Source organism: Pituophis catenifer, unplaced genomic scaffold, assembly GCF_029215685.1.
Source record: "Pituophis catenifer annectens isolate HBS135680 unplaced genomic scaffold, rPitCat1.0.hap2 SCAF_1, whole genome shotgun sequence".
Taxonomy (NCBI): Eukaryota; Metazoa; Chordata; class Lepidosauria; order Squamata; family Colubridae; genus Pituophis; species Pituophis catenifer.
In genome coordinates, this window is record NW_027256881.1 from 130237034 (window position 1) to 130252037 (window position 15004).

At 38.9% G+C, this 15004-nt stretch overlaps 1 protein-coding gene across 1 annotated transcript in view; it reads left to right on the forward strand.

Moving 5' to 3' along the window:
* SNTG2 (syntrophin gamma 2) overlaps positions 1-15004 on the forward strand; it is a 255669-nt gene that overhangs the window by 90882 nt on the left and 149783 nt on the right. Inside the window, exon 2 of the mRNA XM_070955055.1 lies at positions 11873-12010. Coding sequence (XP_070811156.1) covers positions 11873-12010 — 138 coding nt within the window. The remainder of the gene's footprint in view (positions 1-11872; positions 12011-15004) is intronic.

Here is a 15004-nt window from a genome sequence, read left to right on the forward strand (position 1 = left end):
GAATTACTTTTTATATATTTCACTAATAAAAAAAATAGAAAGCAGTAGATTAAAACTTTACTAACTAGAAATTCTGGGAGTTAAGAGTTCCAGTATATCTGGAGGATATGAGGCTAGAGAAAGATAAACTAGTTAATCCCAAAGGATCTTTTTCAAGAGGCAACTGGTTTTTCTTTGAAGATGTTTCGCTTCTCATCCAAGAAGCTTTTTCGGCTCTGACTGGATGGTCAAACAAACAAACAAACCCGCCCATCAGGACAAGGTTCAGCAGTCCATCTGCACTTAAAAGGCAAAGGCCACTCTTTTGAAGACAGCAAAGTCCACATTTTGGACAGAGAGGACTGCTGGTTTGAAAGAGGGGTCAAAGTGGGCCTAATTTTTGGTGTGCTTAATTTCCAATATATACTGTCCTTGAACAAACAGTCTTCTAACTTTTGGTTTGCACATACATTATATTTTCCTATTGTTTTCTCATCCTTGGTTTTTGCAGAAGTCATTACATTATATGTATCTTTTCTCACACATAATTTATTTTGCCAATTCCACCAAGCACCCCTTCCTTCTGATGCATTGACAAATTTATATTACATTGTTCAGATTAAGTTTGAGTAGGCAATAGAAAGATTAAACTTGATAAAACAATTGGACTCTTGTCAATAAATATTATGCTAAACTATTATGTTTATGTTGAAATTTATTCCAGTGATTTCCCTGTAGAAATTGCAGGTAAAACTAAATGTATTTAAGTTAAGTTAGAAGTCAATGACTTCTAGTTTATTGCTGTTTGAGAGGAGTGGGGTATCTTCTAAATGTGATGTTTCTGGAAAATTGGTAAAAATATTCCATACCATCGAACAGTATACAGAGGGAGGGAGGGAGGGCTTCATGTTCCACAACGTTGGGGCTAAGACAGAGTTAAGTTTGACTCCTGGCCTATGACCCCTCACTCTCATTGAGCAGGTTTGTGATTTTTGTTTCCTTTAAGGTCATTATTAACTGAAAGGTTTTATACCTGAATATCATTGAACCTTGTTTTGCCCCATCCCTTGATCTGTTCAACATTGTTGGCATTTTTTATTTTTAATATATTTTACTATACTCAAAGTGACATTCTTAAAGTTCATTCTGAGCATTTATTATTGAATTCAAATGTTTGCTTCTAATTTTGAGCAGAGAATGAAGTTAGCAATAATCAATCATATCTAATTAGCTGGTGACACACTGTGTTTACTGTAATTAAACAAGCCATTACTGCTTACTTTCTCATGATTAAGATCACACAGATTGAGAACCAGCTGTTAATCACTCCTGTTCCAAGGCTAATGTCATTAACATTAATGCCTGCATTATAACCTGGGGCTGCTTTTTAATACCGTAAGCCTTTTAGTTGAGAAACTTGATATAAGTAACAAATAAAGCAAATCATATGGCCGTATAGAGGAAGAGTTTTTAAACATGATAACAATAGCATGTATGAATTCCTGCTCACCCTTGATTTGAATATGAGAAACAAAGATGGCCTGAATAATGGATGGAAAAAAAGCAGGTCGGGTCAGGGAGCTGATCATCCCACTATTTTTTTTTCTCTCATTTTCTTAGCTGGCTTTATGAAGTAATTTCCCTCCAAAATTCCTTGGTCTTTTCTCCCCTGAAAAAGATCATAGAATGCCAAATCAGGCCACACCTTCTTTACATCAGGCCTACATCAGTGACCAAACACTGTGCGGTCAGAAGAATACCAGGGAACAGATTTTGGGCCTGCCCCACTGTATCAAATCATAGGGGAGACAAGAAGGAAAAAGATGAAAAGCAGAACTGCATGAGTCCCCATCACTTGTGTTATGCAGAAGCTTATTCACATCCTTACCAAAAAGGTTGAAGCTAAGGCTACACTATACTCTAACTCTACCCCTCCTGCTTTTATCTTACAGGCCAAACAGTTAATTTAACCCATTTCTCCAGAGCATAGGAGCCCCTGCCAAGGCACGATCTAGTGAGCCTTATGGTGAAACTAATCTGGACAGTGCCTGGTTCTCAACCTCAGCCATGGTGGTCAGCACAAAGACACAAATGTGAAGAACTGGAATAAAAATCAGTTCTAATATTAGGCCTGTTCAGAGGGGTCTTGTTTGCAGAGATGGTAGCTGAGGTCCTAATTGAGCCTGACAACAAAATAGCCAATGTTCAATGTCCAATAAAACTACAAATAACCTAACCCACCAAAATACAAAAGCAAAGACAGCAAACACTTTTTCCGAACTGTTCCTAAAGCAGATTGTACGTAAAAGTACAAAACATCCAAAGAAACCATACCAGCCTCAACCCCAGTCTACGGAAAAACACTTTTTCCCACTATTGAAAGATGGACGCATAGACAGTAACCATCTCCTTTTACAAATGGGCATGGGGGCTAATAGATCATATGATTGTGTGATAACATACACACACACACACACACACACACACACACACAACTTTAACCTATCCTCCATTTCTGTCAAAGAAACCAAATATCACATGGTTTTCAAGAGCATCAATCACTTTCTAAACCTACAGTTGAAGTGCCCATCCTAGGAATAATAAGAAAACCACTCCCAGGTGTGACATTTGTCCTGAAACTATTAACCACCATGTCAGATACTATAAGTTCTGGGTAAAAAAAAAGTCTGCAATCTATCATAGGATGCCTCTAGGACAAACAAAACAAAACAAAACAAAACCCCAGTATCCTAGGTAGGGCAAGAATATCTTTCAACTACCATGTGTCACTTTGATGGCTTGCTAGAAGCCAAGAGAAAAACGAGTTCAACAACTTATCGTGTCAGTTTTTTAGACCCAATGCCCAGACCACAAGACCCATGCCAGTTTCCAGATTGGATTATCACCTTCATTGCTGTAATATCATGGATGAGTTCTCATCCCCTCAAGTATATACTTGTAGAGAGTATAGAGGATGGCCTTGAAGGAGAACAGAAGGAACATCTGTTACCAAGGCAATTATCAGATAAATATGTCTTGACTCCAGACTAAAAGTAGTTTATAAAAATGCCTCAGATAGCGCTTCCCCACACTTCACAGGAAGAAAAAGAATGAAGGTAAAACCATTCAAACGTGGAAGACTGATGTTGGCCTGTAAAGTAGATTAGACTAAAAAACATACTGTGTGCACTTAAAGCCACTTTTATTAGAACAGCTATAGTTACAGATCCCTCCTATATACTCTCTACAATGTTCCTCTCCTTCCAGAATTTACTAATCCAAGAATCTTTGAGATGCCTGGCCATCCCAATAAAAGTGAGGTTCTTCTTGAAGTAGTGTCTCTTGGAAGCTCTAAACATACCTTCTATCTGCTTATTCTGCAGTAGTCAAAAGTTTAGAAGGATCTCCAGTTCTCAGACCTGCTCCTTCAGGGAGAGTGACACCCTATCCACAGTCATTACCAAAGCAGATAGCCAGCTGGTTTATGGACAATCGGCAAGTTTGTTTTGTTGGGATCAACTTCAGTATATATCTTCCCATTCAGATCCATATAGCCCCAAGACACCCATTCAAGATTTTTGAGATGTAAGATCATACCCCATGTATTTTATGAAATTTATGTATCATCTTTTTTACAAAAGTTGGATTATTTGAGAGCTGTGTATATTTATTCCTTACTATGCTGTATTAACTCAGATTTTTTTCTATGTATTGTTTTTAGTTGTTATGGATAGTCCTTGGTTAACTAGAGTAATTGGGACTGGGAACTCCATCATCTAAGAGACACAGTTGTAGAGTACAACATCATGACTTACAGCAGCAATTCAGGCAGTTCCAGTTGTGGTCATTAAGCAAATCCTGCATAGTTGTTAAGCATGGTATCATGTGATCATCAATTGTGGTCTCCTGCTAGCTTCCCCATTGACTTTGTTGGAAACTAGCAGTGAACGTCATAAATGGTGATCATGTGACACTGGGAATACTACAACAGCTGCAACTTTTAATACTGGTCATAAGGCTCCTCATTCAGTGCTGTTGTAATTTTGAATAAGTTACTGGTTGTTAACTGAGAACTACCTATATATTTTACCTTATCCCGTTCAGAATTTTTGTTTATTTGGTGTTATATCTCAGGGGACATGTATTGAATGGCCTCAATACTTTTGAAGATCATGTGCTCTGAAGAAGATTATTTTGCATTTTTATGTAAAAGAGTAATGAAGGCGAGATATAGATTTCATCTGAAGGATTGCAAATCAAAATGTTCACACCTCTTCCTCTGGTGAACTCACTCCTGGCTCAGTGCAAAGAGGACACTGAGTGCATAGGGGAAAAATGTCTGTAGTGCAAATGAAGCAAGGTTTACTGGGCAAGACGAGCAGTCCTGCTGAGGTGGCCTAAAATGTTGTTTTCAAAATAAAAGTAAGATTGTTATTTTGTGTATGTTACCTAAAAGAGGAAAATAAATAAAGACAGCCCCTAACAACTTTCATACACATAATCATATGTGAAATATGATATGGTAAGAACTTGCTATACCCTTCTCTTAAAAAAAAAGCATAGATCTTCTGAAAACCTTTGGAATCCTTCTACCACTCTCCACTAAGTGCAGCATTTTTACTATGTTTTATTCCCCCACAGCTTATTTTGTAAGTCATTACTAATGTCTAGTTTGTTTGGAGAATTGAGAATGAAGCATTGTTATGTGTAGCATATATCAAGAAGTCCCTCACCTTAATTGATTTCGGAGAATATGGGTGGAGTGTATTAAAGTATATATACCAGGGGTGAAATTTAGCAGGTTCTGACAGGTTCTGGAGAACCGGTAGTGGAAATTTTGAGTAGTTCGGAGAACTGGCAAATACCAGCTCTGGCTGGCCCAGAGTGGGGTGGAAATGGAGATTTTGCAGTATCCTTCCCCTGCCACGCCCACCAAGCCACACCCACAGGACCGGTAGTAAAACTACTCTGTAAAGAATTCCTATATGCAGACATGGCATCTGTTCAGAAGAGGAAATTTGCATAACTTGGAGCAGCTTGCTTACATCATCCCATTTCTCTCCCCGTGCATTCATTAAGTTTGCATGTAAGGCATTCTTAAACAAAATCCCACATTCTGGTACCTACCACAAGTCCTTAACATGATATTTGTACAAACCCACCTCCAAGAATAAAACGAATGGTTTCATTGGTGCTACGATTAGGGAAGAAGTAAATATGCATATTAATTTAACATATAGCATATAGAACAATGATAGTATCTTACAATTTTATGAAATAAATTATTTCATATTGATTGTTTATCATTGCACAATTCCTGACGTAAGAGTTTCATTTTGAAGACTGCCACTGTCATTCACCAAAGTCAGATTTTTTAAAAAATGAAGGGTGTTTTCATGCCTTAAATAATCTTAAATTGCTTGTAAAATATTGCAGCTTGCAAAACACTGGCAAGCTTTTAAAGTTGTTTTTAGCTTTCTCTCTCAGCAGAGCCAGACTAGGATAATGATTGCATCTTTCTTCCCTTCCAGCCTCGTGTTGATGTTTGTAAATCTCTCTTTCCACTCTTCTCATTTCCCTCCCTTCCCCTCTGTCGTGATTCTCTCTGCAGAGTGTCAGGTGAGATGATCAGAGCTTTCCATGTATACTTTTTAAATTCAGGAGCAGCAGAAATGTATATAGTACTCCTACTTTTTCTATTAACAGTGCTGGGGAGTTGGGCTGAAAGAAGACTCTGTGAATTTCTATGAAAGTATACTTGAATTTGGATCTTCCTGTTACCAGTCCAATATCTTAACTAGAAGACTACATTGGCTCTCTAGGCATCAAAGCAGTTAATTAAATACTGCTGAGTTGGTGCCCCCTGATATACAGAGAAATGTGCAGGATTTTGACCTATTCCTTTTAGTAACCTGTAACTCTTCCAAAGGCATTACCAGTAATCTCTTTGAGCTTGCCTATCTGCCTTAATGATTGTCATCTGACTTTGCAAAGCAAAATCATGCTTTCCTAATTCCATTATCTGTTCACATAGTGTGCCCAAATTACGGGAGCAGTACCTTCAAATTAAGAAGACACGGTTGTTCGTTATTCGAAAGCTACATCAAAGTGTAGCTTGTTCACATAAAAGATGAAGGAATATTATAGTTTAATTCTGATGAAAGTACACTTGCTACTTTTGATTATATTTGAGAAGGTATTTTTCTCCCTCGTGTTTGTATAGAAATGAAATATCTCATTTCTGAAACGTGGAGTCGGCTAGGACATAAAGAAAACCTCTTTATCTCAGTTTGGAAACCAAATCCATTACGAGCATTTCCCTCTTTCAGTGGTAAATGCATCCTACAACTATTCATTGACCGCAAGACAATGCATGGTTATTTGCCAACATGAAATGCATGCAGATTATTGTTTATTTTATAGATTTTCAGTCTCTTATCAACTGTTTTGAGGATTTTTAAACAGACTAAATTTTCAAAGTGACTCCAATCTCAAACCAGGTTTACACCTATATCTCAATGATGAACCCCAAATTTTTTAAATGGTACATTTATATATGTTTGTATTTTTTCTTTATTGAAAATGCTTTTCAGGAATTGCTTTATAAGTAGTGGATCCTGTGTTCTCTGAAACTACTCAGATAAGATGAAGCTTTCCATATTTCATCTAAAAAGATAGTTTTTGACTCACCCACAGTGGAGACAGCAACATCCAATTTTGTTTTGAGATTGCAAGTGAAGTACCTCGCCTGGTATGCAGTGGCCGGCAGACTTTGGGTTTTTTATTCACTGAAAACGTAAGCGTCTTTCCTTCTGAAGGCAGTATTTTTTTTTTTCTGACAATAGCTTCATACTGGTGTTCTTTGACCCATGTCTTAGTTTGTATAATTAAAAATTTTGCACAACAATCCACAAAACATAGTTTAAAACATACCCTCCAAACATACCCATCACAAGATACTCACTTGACACACCCACACCACACCCATCACAAGATCCTCACCTGATGTCATGTGACTCTCTAGTGTGACTTCTCCATCACAAGACCTACTTCCCCACAAAGGCTTTATAAGCAGAAGGACACAGACATTCCCTAAACTCTGCTGAAGATGTTACCTAGCCTGGTAATGAAACATTCAGAAATCAACCCACAATCCTGGAGAACGAACCTCCACCCTCATCCTACATCCAAGTTACAGATACTGTATTTGCCACCATTTCCCAGCACTAGATCAAATATCTTCACAGCTCACCCTAGCCAGCCTGGGGAGAGACCAGGTCTTCACAGCCCTCTGGAAGTCAAAAAGGGCAGGAGCCCCTCTGATCTCCAGTGGGAAGCTGTTCCAAAGGACTAGGTGGCTACCAAGAAGGCACACCTCAGAAGTCCCATCAGATGGCAACATTCAAGGGAAAAGACTTGGAGTGCAGGTCTGTCTAAGTTAATAGCATGGGCAGATATCTTCCGGGAGAGTTGGTTCCACAAATAACCTGACCCTCTGCTATGTAGGGCTTTAAAGGTGATAACCAGCACTTTGGATTGCAAGTGGAAGCCAGTGCAGCTCATACAACAGTAATGTTACCATGTGACAACCCAAACTGAGTGTGCTACTGCATTCTGGACCAGTTGCAGCTTCTGGATGATCTTCCAAGGGCAGCCCCATGTAGAGTGCTTTGGAGTAATCTATATGGGAGGTGATTAAAGCATGGGTGACCATGAGCATGGCCTCCTGGTCAGGAATGAGTTCAATTAGCACACAAGATAGATTTAGGCAAAGGTCCCACTGGCCATGGCTGCCACCTGCACTTTCAGCAGGAGCTGTGAGTCCAAATCAACCCCCAAATTGTGCACCCCATGTGCACGAGGGAGTGTTACCTCATCCAGAGTCAGAGATATCAACTCTCTTGATCCCAGAAGGTCAACCACCGCATCTTGCTAGGGTTGAGTTGCAGCTGGTTTCTCCTCATCCAAATCAATACAACCTCCAGCCAGACTAAGCCTGGATCTGAATACTTTCACAAGATTATAAAACTATTAAATTGTGAAAATACTCTAAATGAAAAGCAATCCTCTCTTATTTCTTGGGATAAGTAGTAAGAGAAGGAGTGGGGGAAAGAAAAAGATCTATTTTTAACCAACATTATTCACCAAACCTCTCCATACTTTTTAAAAATTTCTTATCAATTTTATCTGATTACAACTTTCCTAATCATCTCTTTCTTCTCAACCTTTTCACAGTTCCTTCAGAGACAGTTCTACTTTATTGTACCCAAGGCCAGCAGTAATTATGTTTGACAGTTTGATCCTCATTCATTCTGTTTATATGACCATACCATCTCTGTGTACTTTTTGGTACCCATTCATTGTTGAGTCTATCCCTTCTGTTTTTACAAAAATGCATTTTTAACATAGCACATTTCTAACACATTCATCTTAGTTTTATATTTTACCCGACATACCCAGTTTTCAGTTCTATATGACGAAGTATACAGATACATGCTACCGTATTCAATTTTTAAAAAGAAATATTCATTCTCTTAATTCTCATATTCAATCATTCATTCTCATAACACCCTCCATCTTTTGGCTAGCATCCCATCCCATAAATTGACTCCTTCCATTTCTCTCTCCCTGCCAACCTCTCATAAGCAAAGTCAGTGGAGAAGCATTCTCTCATTGTTTTATTTTTTTTGGGGGGGGGGGTATCCCCGCACCCGTGGCCATTCTGTTTCTCTATTTAAGTAAGGAAATATCCTTGAAAGGTTGGTCCAATTGGCCATGGGCTGTCCAGTTAAATAAGAAAGAGGATCTTATACATCTTTTTTTTATGCTCCTGGCTCAGTGTTGAACTATTGTCACCTGCATGTTTTATTTCCATTATATACTACTATTATCACATTCATCAACCAATCTTCAACTCCATATTCATAAAATGTTCCATATTTCAAGTTTATCATATATTTTATCTAAATCAAAAAGCATGCAATAAATTTTATTACTTTGTTGCTTCCTTTGCCAATACCTGACATTTCTACTTGTATTTTCAATATAATGATAGATAAAAGATGAATAGTGGGTCAGAAGTCTTCTTGTTTCCTACTGACTTCCTGCATAACATCTTATCTAGATCTGTTCCAGTCAGGTTTCAGGTCTGGGCACAGCATGGAAACGGCATTGGTCGCGTTGGTTGATGATCTCTGGAGGGCTCGGGACAGGGGTTGCTCCTCTGTTCTGGTCCTGTTAGACCTCTCAGCGGCCTTTGATACCATCGACCATGGAATCATGCTGCACCGGCTGGAAGAGTTGGGGGTGGGAGGCACCGTATTGCGGTGGTTCTCCTCCTTTCTCTCTGACCGGTCGCAGTTTGTGTTGGCAGGGGGGCAGAGGTCGACCTCGAGGCCTCTCATCTGTGGAGTGCCGCAGGGATCGGTCCTCTCGCCCCTTCTGTTCAACATTTATGTGAAGCCGCTGGGCGAGATCATCCGTGGCTTCGGGGTGAGATACCATCAGTACGCTGATGACACCCAGCTGTACATCTCCACCCTAGGCCACTCCAACGATGCCCTTGAAGTGATGTCTCAGTGCCTGGAGGCTGTGCGGATCTGGATGGGGAAGAACAGGCTCAAGCTCAACCCTTCCAAGACTGAGTGGCTGTGGCTCCCGGCATCCCGATATAGTCAGTTGACTCCATCACTGACTATTGGGGGCGAGTCCTTGGCCCCCACAGAAAGGGCTCGCAATCTGGGAGGCCTCTTGGATATGCAGCTGTCCTTGGAGGAACATCTGACGGCTGTAACCAGGGGGACCTTTTATCAGGTTCGCCTGATTCGCCAGTTGCGGCCCTTTCTTGATTGGGATTCCCTGTGCACAGTCACTCACGCCCTCGTCACCTCTCGCCTTGACTACTGCAATGCTCTCTACATGGGGCTCCCCTTGAGGGGCACCCGGAGGCTCCAGCTGGTCCAGAACGCAGCAGCGTGGGTAGTGATGGGAGCAGCATGGCGCTCCCATGTAACACTGCTCCTGCGTGAGCTGCACTGGCTCCCAGTGGTCTTCCGGGTGCGCTTCAAGGTGTTGGTTATCACCTTTAAAGCGCTCCATGGCATAGGGCCTAGCTATCTTCGAGACCGCCTGCTGCTACCGACGACCTCCCAGCGACCCGTGCGCTCCCACAGAGAGGGCCTCCTCAGGGTGCCATCAGCCAAACAATGTAGGCTGGTGACCCCCAGGGGGAGAGCCTTCTCTGTGGGGGCACCTACCCTCTGGAATCAGCTGCCCCCAGAGATAAGGAGAATCCAAGACCTCAGTGCCTTCCGCCGTGCCCTTAAAACCCACTTTTTCCAGCAAGCCGGGCTGGCTTAGGAAGAATTTTTTTTAAATTTTTAAATGTTTAATTGGTTTGTGGTTTTTTAAATTTTGGGCCAAATTTATATAGATTTTAATTGTTTTTAATATTTGTATTTCATGTTTTTAATTCTGGCTGTGCACCGCCCTGAGTCCTCAGGGAGAAGGGCGGTATATAAATTGAAAATAAATAAATAAATAAAAAATATCAAAATGTTACCCTACTTTAGTAAATTTAATACAGTGCTTATCTTCTTCGGTTTTAATTCAGATATGGTTCCCCTCCCCAAGTTTTACTTTTATACTAAATCTTTATACTAATGTTTTTATACTAAAACAATTTTTGGTTGTAGAAATGTTTTTAAATCTAAGGTCAAACTTCTGCAGTAGTTTTGTAAAACCTTGAAGGAAGCGGGATCAAGTATATTATTCTTGTGCTGCCCAAAGATAATAGAGGTCCTCAGGTTATGTTGGCAGTTGAGACCAGCATTGCCACTGCTAAGCAATGCAGTCTTAAAATGTGACATCATGTAACTGCATTGCTTATCAACAGCAGTCCGGATTGCCGTTGTAATCCCAGGAAGTGTGGGTCGTTAAGCGTGAAGAGGCAGGAGCACAGGAGGTGCATGGGTGCCATGTGAGAGGGTGATGGGGAGAGGCTGGAAGAGGCCTTGAGCAGGTCAGCTGAGGCTACAGGAGGGAAGGTGGTGCTGCAGATGGGGGGATGTACAGACTTTGCACTCCTCAATAGAATCCTTGGGGAAAAATGCAGCAGGAGAGACTTACTGGAGCAATTTATAATCTTCCCTGCTGACTTCCCCATTGACTTTGCAGGGAAGGTCGCAAGTGGCAATCACATGACGTTGTTCACTGTGATGTTATCATGAGCCAGGCCACCTGAATGTCTGGATCACAGTCATGTGATCACAGGGATACTTGTGACAGCAGAAATTTCGAGGACTGATGGTAAAACCATTTTTTCAACAGTGCCATAAGTTTCTATAATTGCTGAACTAATGAGTGTATCCTGTAACATATCTACTTGCCAAGAAATATCTCAATATCCCAAAGTAAATACCTTTACTTGACTGGATGCTGTAATGCAGTGTAGATTTTCTTTTCTTTTTCTGTACCGTTACTTTCAGAATTTGAGGTCACTTACTAAAATGGTTAAAGTAGTTTTTGGCCTAGCATTGGGAGGAAAGTGCAACAGCAGTGTTACGTTGAAAGTGGCGAAGGTTTAATAAATTATTTAGGGGACTATATAGAAGAATTGGTCTTCTCTGTCAAAATGGGGATGGAACTAGCTGAGGCCTTTTTATCAGTTATGCTATGTAATTTTGCTTGTATGCAAGAACTAAATTGGAATTTGGAATTCTTCCCCTAAAAATCTCCCTGTAACTTCTTAACACTCTGCTCTGAAGAAATAGATGAGAAATATCTGTTATTATAGATAGGCACATCTGGCATTATAGAGACAACCTTATCATTTTGAAAAGAAACATGCTCAGAAGTCTGTCATTTTGATCTCTGATATTATTTTGCTTTACAGACAAAAACTGGAATTGCTTTGCTATATGATGAAATATCTGAAAATGCCTATGAAATCCGATTGAAGCTTTCAAAAGAGATACTAACAATTCAAAAACAAGATGTCATCTGTGTTAGTGGAAGTGTTCCCAATGCAAATGTAAGTGCTTCAAATCTTATGGTGGGTTTTTATTTATTTTAGATTTTTCTTAATCCCACTGTTACTATTTTTATAAATAACTCAAGATATACCTAGTACTCCTTCCTATTTTCCCTGCCATAACAGTCCTGTGGGCTGAGATATAATGACTGCCCCAAAGTAATCTAGCTGACTTTCATGCCTAAAGCAGGACCACAAATCACAGTTTGCAGGTTTCTAGCCTAATGCTTTAACCAGTAGACCAAACTCGCTCTTATAATCATTACTGTCACCAATATTGAATTATGTCATCAATATTGCTATTATGTTTCAAAACTTCCTGAAAGAAATTTTCAAAATTTCTAATTCTAATAAAGGTAATTTCAAAGTGATGTCATTATAACAAATTCTCAAAAGAGAAACTGAAGTTCAATTACTTGAAAAGAATAACAAAAGTACATTTCCCTTTGTAGCTATTAAACATGTGGTAGATTAATTTAGTGCTCTTAAATGTTTTGGACGGTGGTCCCCAGAATTCCCATACTGTATTGTGTTGTGGGAATTGTCATTTAAAACGTCAGATCTTCAAAGTTATCTACCTGCAGGGTAGGCATAACTATGAAAAATTTATTTGAGACATTACACTATGGGATCTGCTCAAGTGTTCACTTTTTTGAACACTTGGCTTGAGCCATGTTGATTCTTACAAGGCTTCTGTCTTAGTTTGCAATCTGTGCTTTGTGGCTTTCCCCACTAAAGGTGTGTTTATCAGCAAAGTGAACTGGAATTGTGAGTAATTAACTGATGGCCCTCAACCACTTTCATTTTTGCAGTGCAAAAATGGCTGAATTGTCTGTTTGAACATGATTTATTCATCTCCATGGTTCCAGCAACTCATCTGGTATTTGTAGAAGGGCAGAAGAGAAGAGCAACAGAAAGCAAGAGGGAGAGAAACAGCCATAACTTTAAAAATTGTTTCTTTTATAAGAAAAAGCGCAGGAAGTTTTGATTGGACTGCTATTTCATTGTTATTTTCATTCTATGCATGTGGTCTCTTTCCCTTCATGATCTGACCTCTTTTTTCCCCTTCCCTTTCATTACAAGAATGCTTTTCTTATCCTTTCTATTCTTACTCAGCAAATTCTTGCTATATAAGAAATGAACCTCTTTTCATGTTTTAGTTGCTTTAATAATTTTATGAGTTTCATCTACCATTCTCCTTCCTTCATGTTATTTTTTTTACCTCTTTCAGTTTATTTCACTTATTACCCTAGATCTGCGTAGCTTCCTTGCTTCAAATCAAATATTGAACATGGAATTATGTATGTAGGTCAGCCAGGTGATAGACTGCCTTTTTGCTTATCTAAATAATTCTAATAAGGAAAGTTGTCTTATGCCTGATTTTTAGAACATTGATTTTTGAAGTTCTTCTTGCTGGATTTTTGTCCCAGATTTGTCAATATTCTAACTAACAGCAAAGAGAATCTCATAGTGATTAAAAAAAAGGACTTTTGTAAAGATTTGAGATATTTCAATTAGAAGTCCCTGTTTTTAGATAACTTGGTCTTGCTTATCAGATTTTGCCTTACAAAGTCTCAGAATCTTAAAGGAAGGTTGAACTATCCTCTTTAAAGTTTCCTGGAAATGGATCAGCTGCTTTGCCACCAAGTAGGTTAATGTTCTGAAGTGAGGGAATTATTAAAAGAAGATACATGCTTTAATAATTATTATATAATTGGGCTGCTGCTGGATAGTAATTTGAGAACAAAACATGAATTATCACAATGATTATATCCAGTGGTGGGATTCAGCCAGTTCGCACCACTTCGGGAGAACCAGTTGTTAACTTTCTGAGCAGTTTGGCAAACTGGTTGTTGGAAGAAATCATTAGGGCACAAAACCGGTTGTTAAATTACTTGAATCCCACCACTGATTATATCCATATCTTGCATGAAGAACTTTCTGTAGTAGGTACAGATCTGAAAAATCTGAGTTCCTCTTGCATAATCTTTTGGAGCTCCTCATGAATGGTTTACTTTAATCCAGAGCCTAGGATTAGAAGTCATGGATGTGTAAATATAATGATCTATAAGCTATTTAAATCCACAACTGTACTATATCTAACTTGTTGCTAAATATCATAGTGAATCAACTATAATCTGATGATACGAGAAACCTATTATCTTGGTCCTAAATATTAGGACGGTGCAATGCTTTGAATTCAACCTGGAAAGGGTGCTTCAGAGTACATACATAGGAGGATGAGAGTAGCACCTGACTAATCCTTTAAAGCTTTAACAATTAAAAATGAGAGGACAATCATCTCTCAAGATCACTTGGCAGCTACAGAGGGCAGCCATATAATTTCAGGAAGGAACTCAGCAACTTTAACAAGTTACAGACATGATGTACTATTTAGAATGCATTTAGCTATTTAGCTATTTAGAATGCAAATTTAGAATGATTTAGCTATTTAGAATGCAAATTCTCGCACCATCTGTGATGATACGCTAAGTAGGGTCTTCATCGTGACCACAAACATTTTCTGTTATAATACTGATAAAATAAAAAGTCACATTTTGGGAAGCAATCTTACAAAAATATTGTGAAGCTACTTTTTTCTTATTTAAAAAGAAGTCAGTATAATTAATACAAAAAACCCCTAAACTTATCCCCCCAAAATTTATGAAAAAATAATGACTATCTCGGGGGGGGGGGGAGGGAATAAAATAGGACACAGCAGATGACTTATGTTTGTGGGGTTTATGTATGTTCAATAATCTAGCCAAAAGGAATATGATTATTACCAACAGATAAAATAAGGTGGCATGTCATTAATGTTTCCAGCTTGTATAAACTATGCAGGGAAGTTTAAATTATTAATAAAAATAGAGCTGATTTGCACAGAATATTTCAAAACTCATATATTACAGCAAAACTATTCAGACCTCAAAATTCAGACAATAATAAATGTTAAATTCTGTTGCATCAGTCATCCCAAATAATGGATATGGT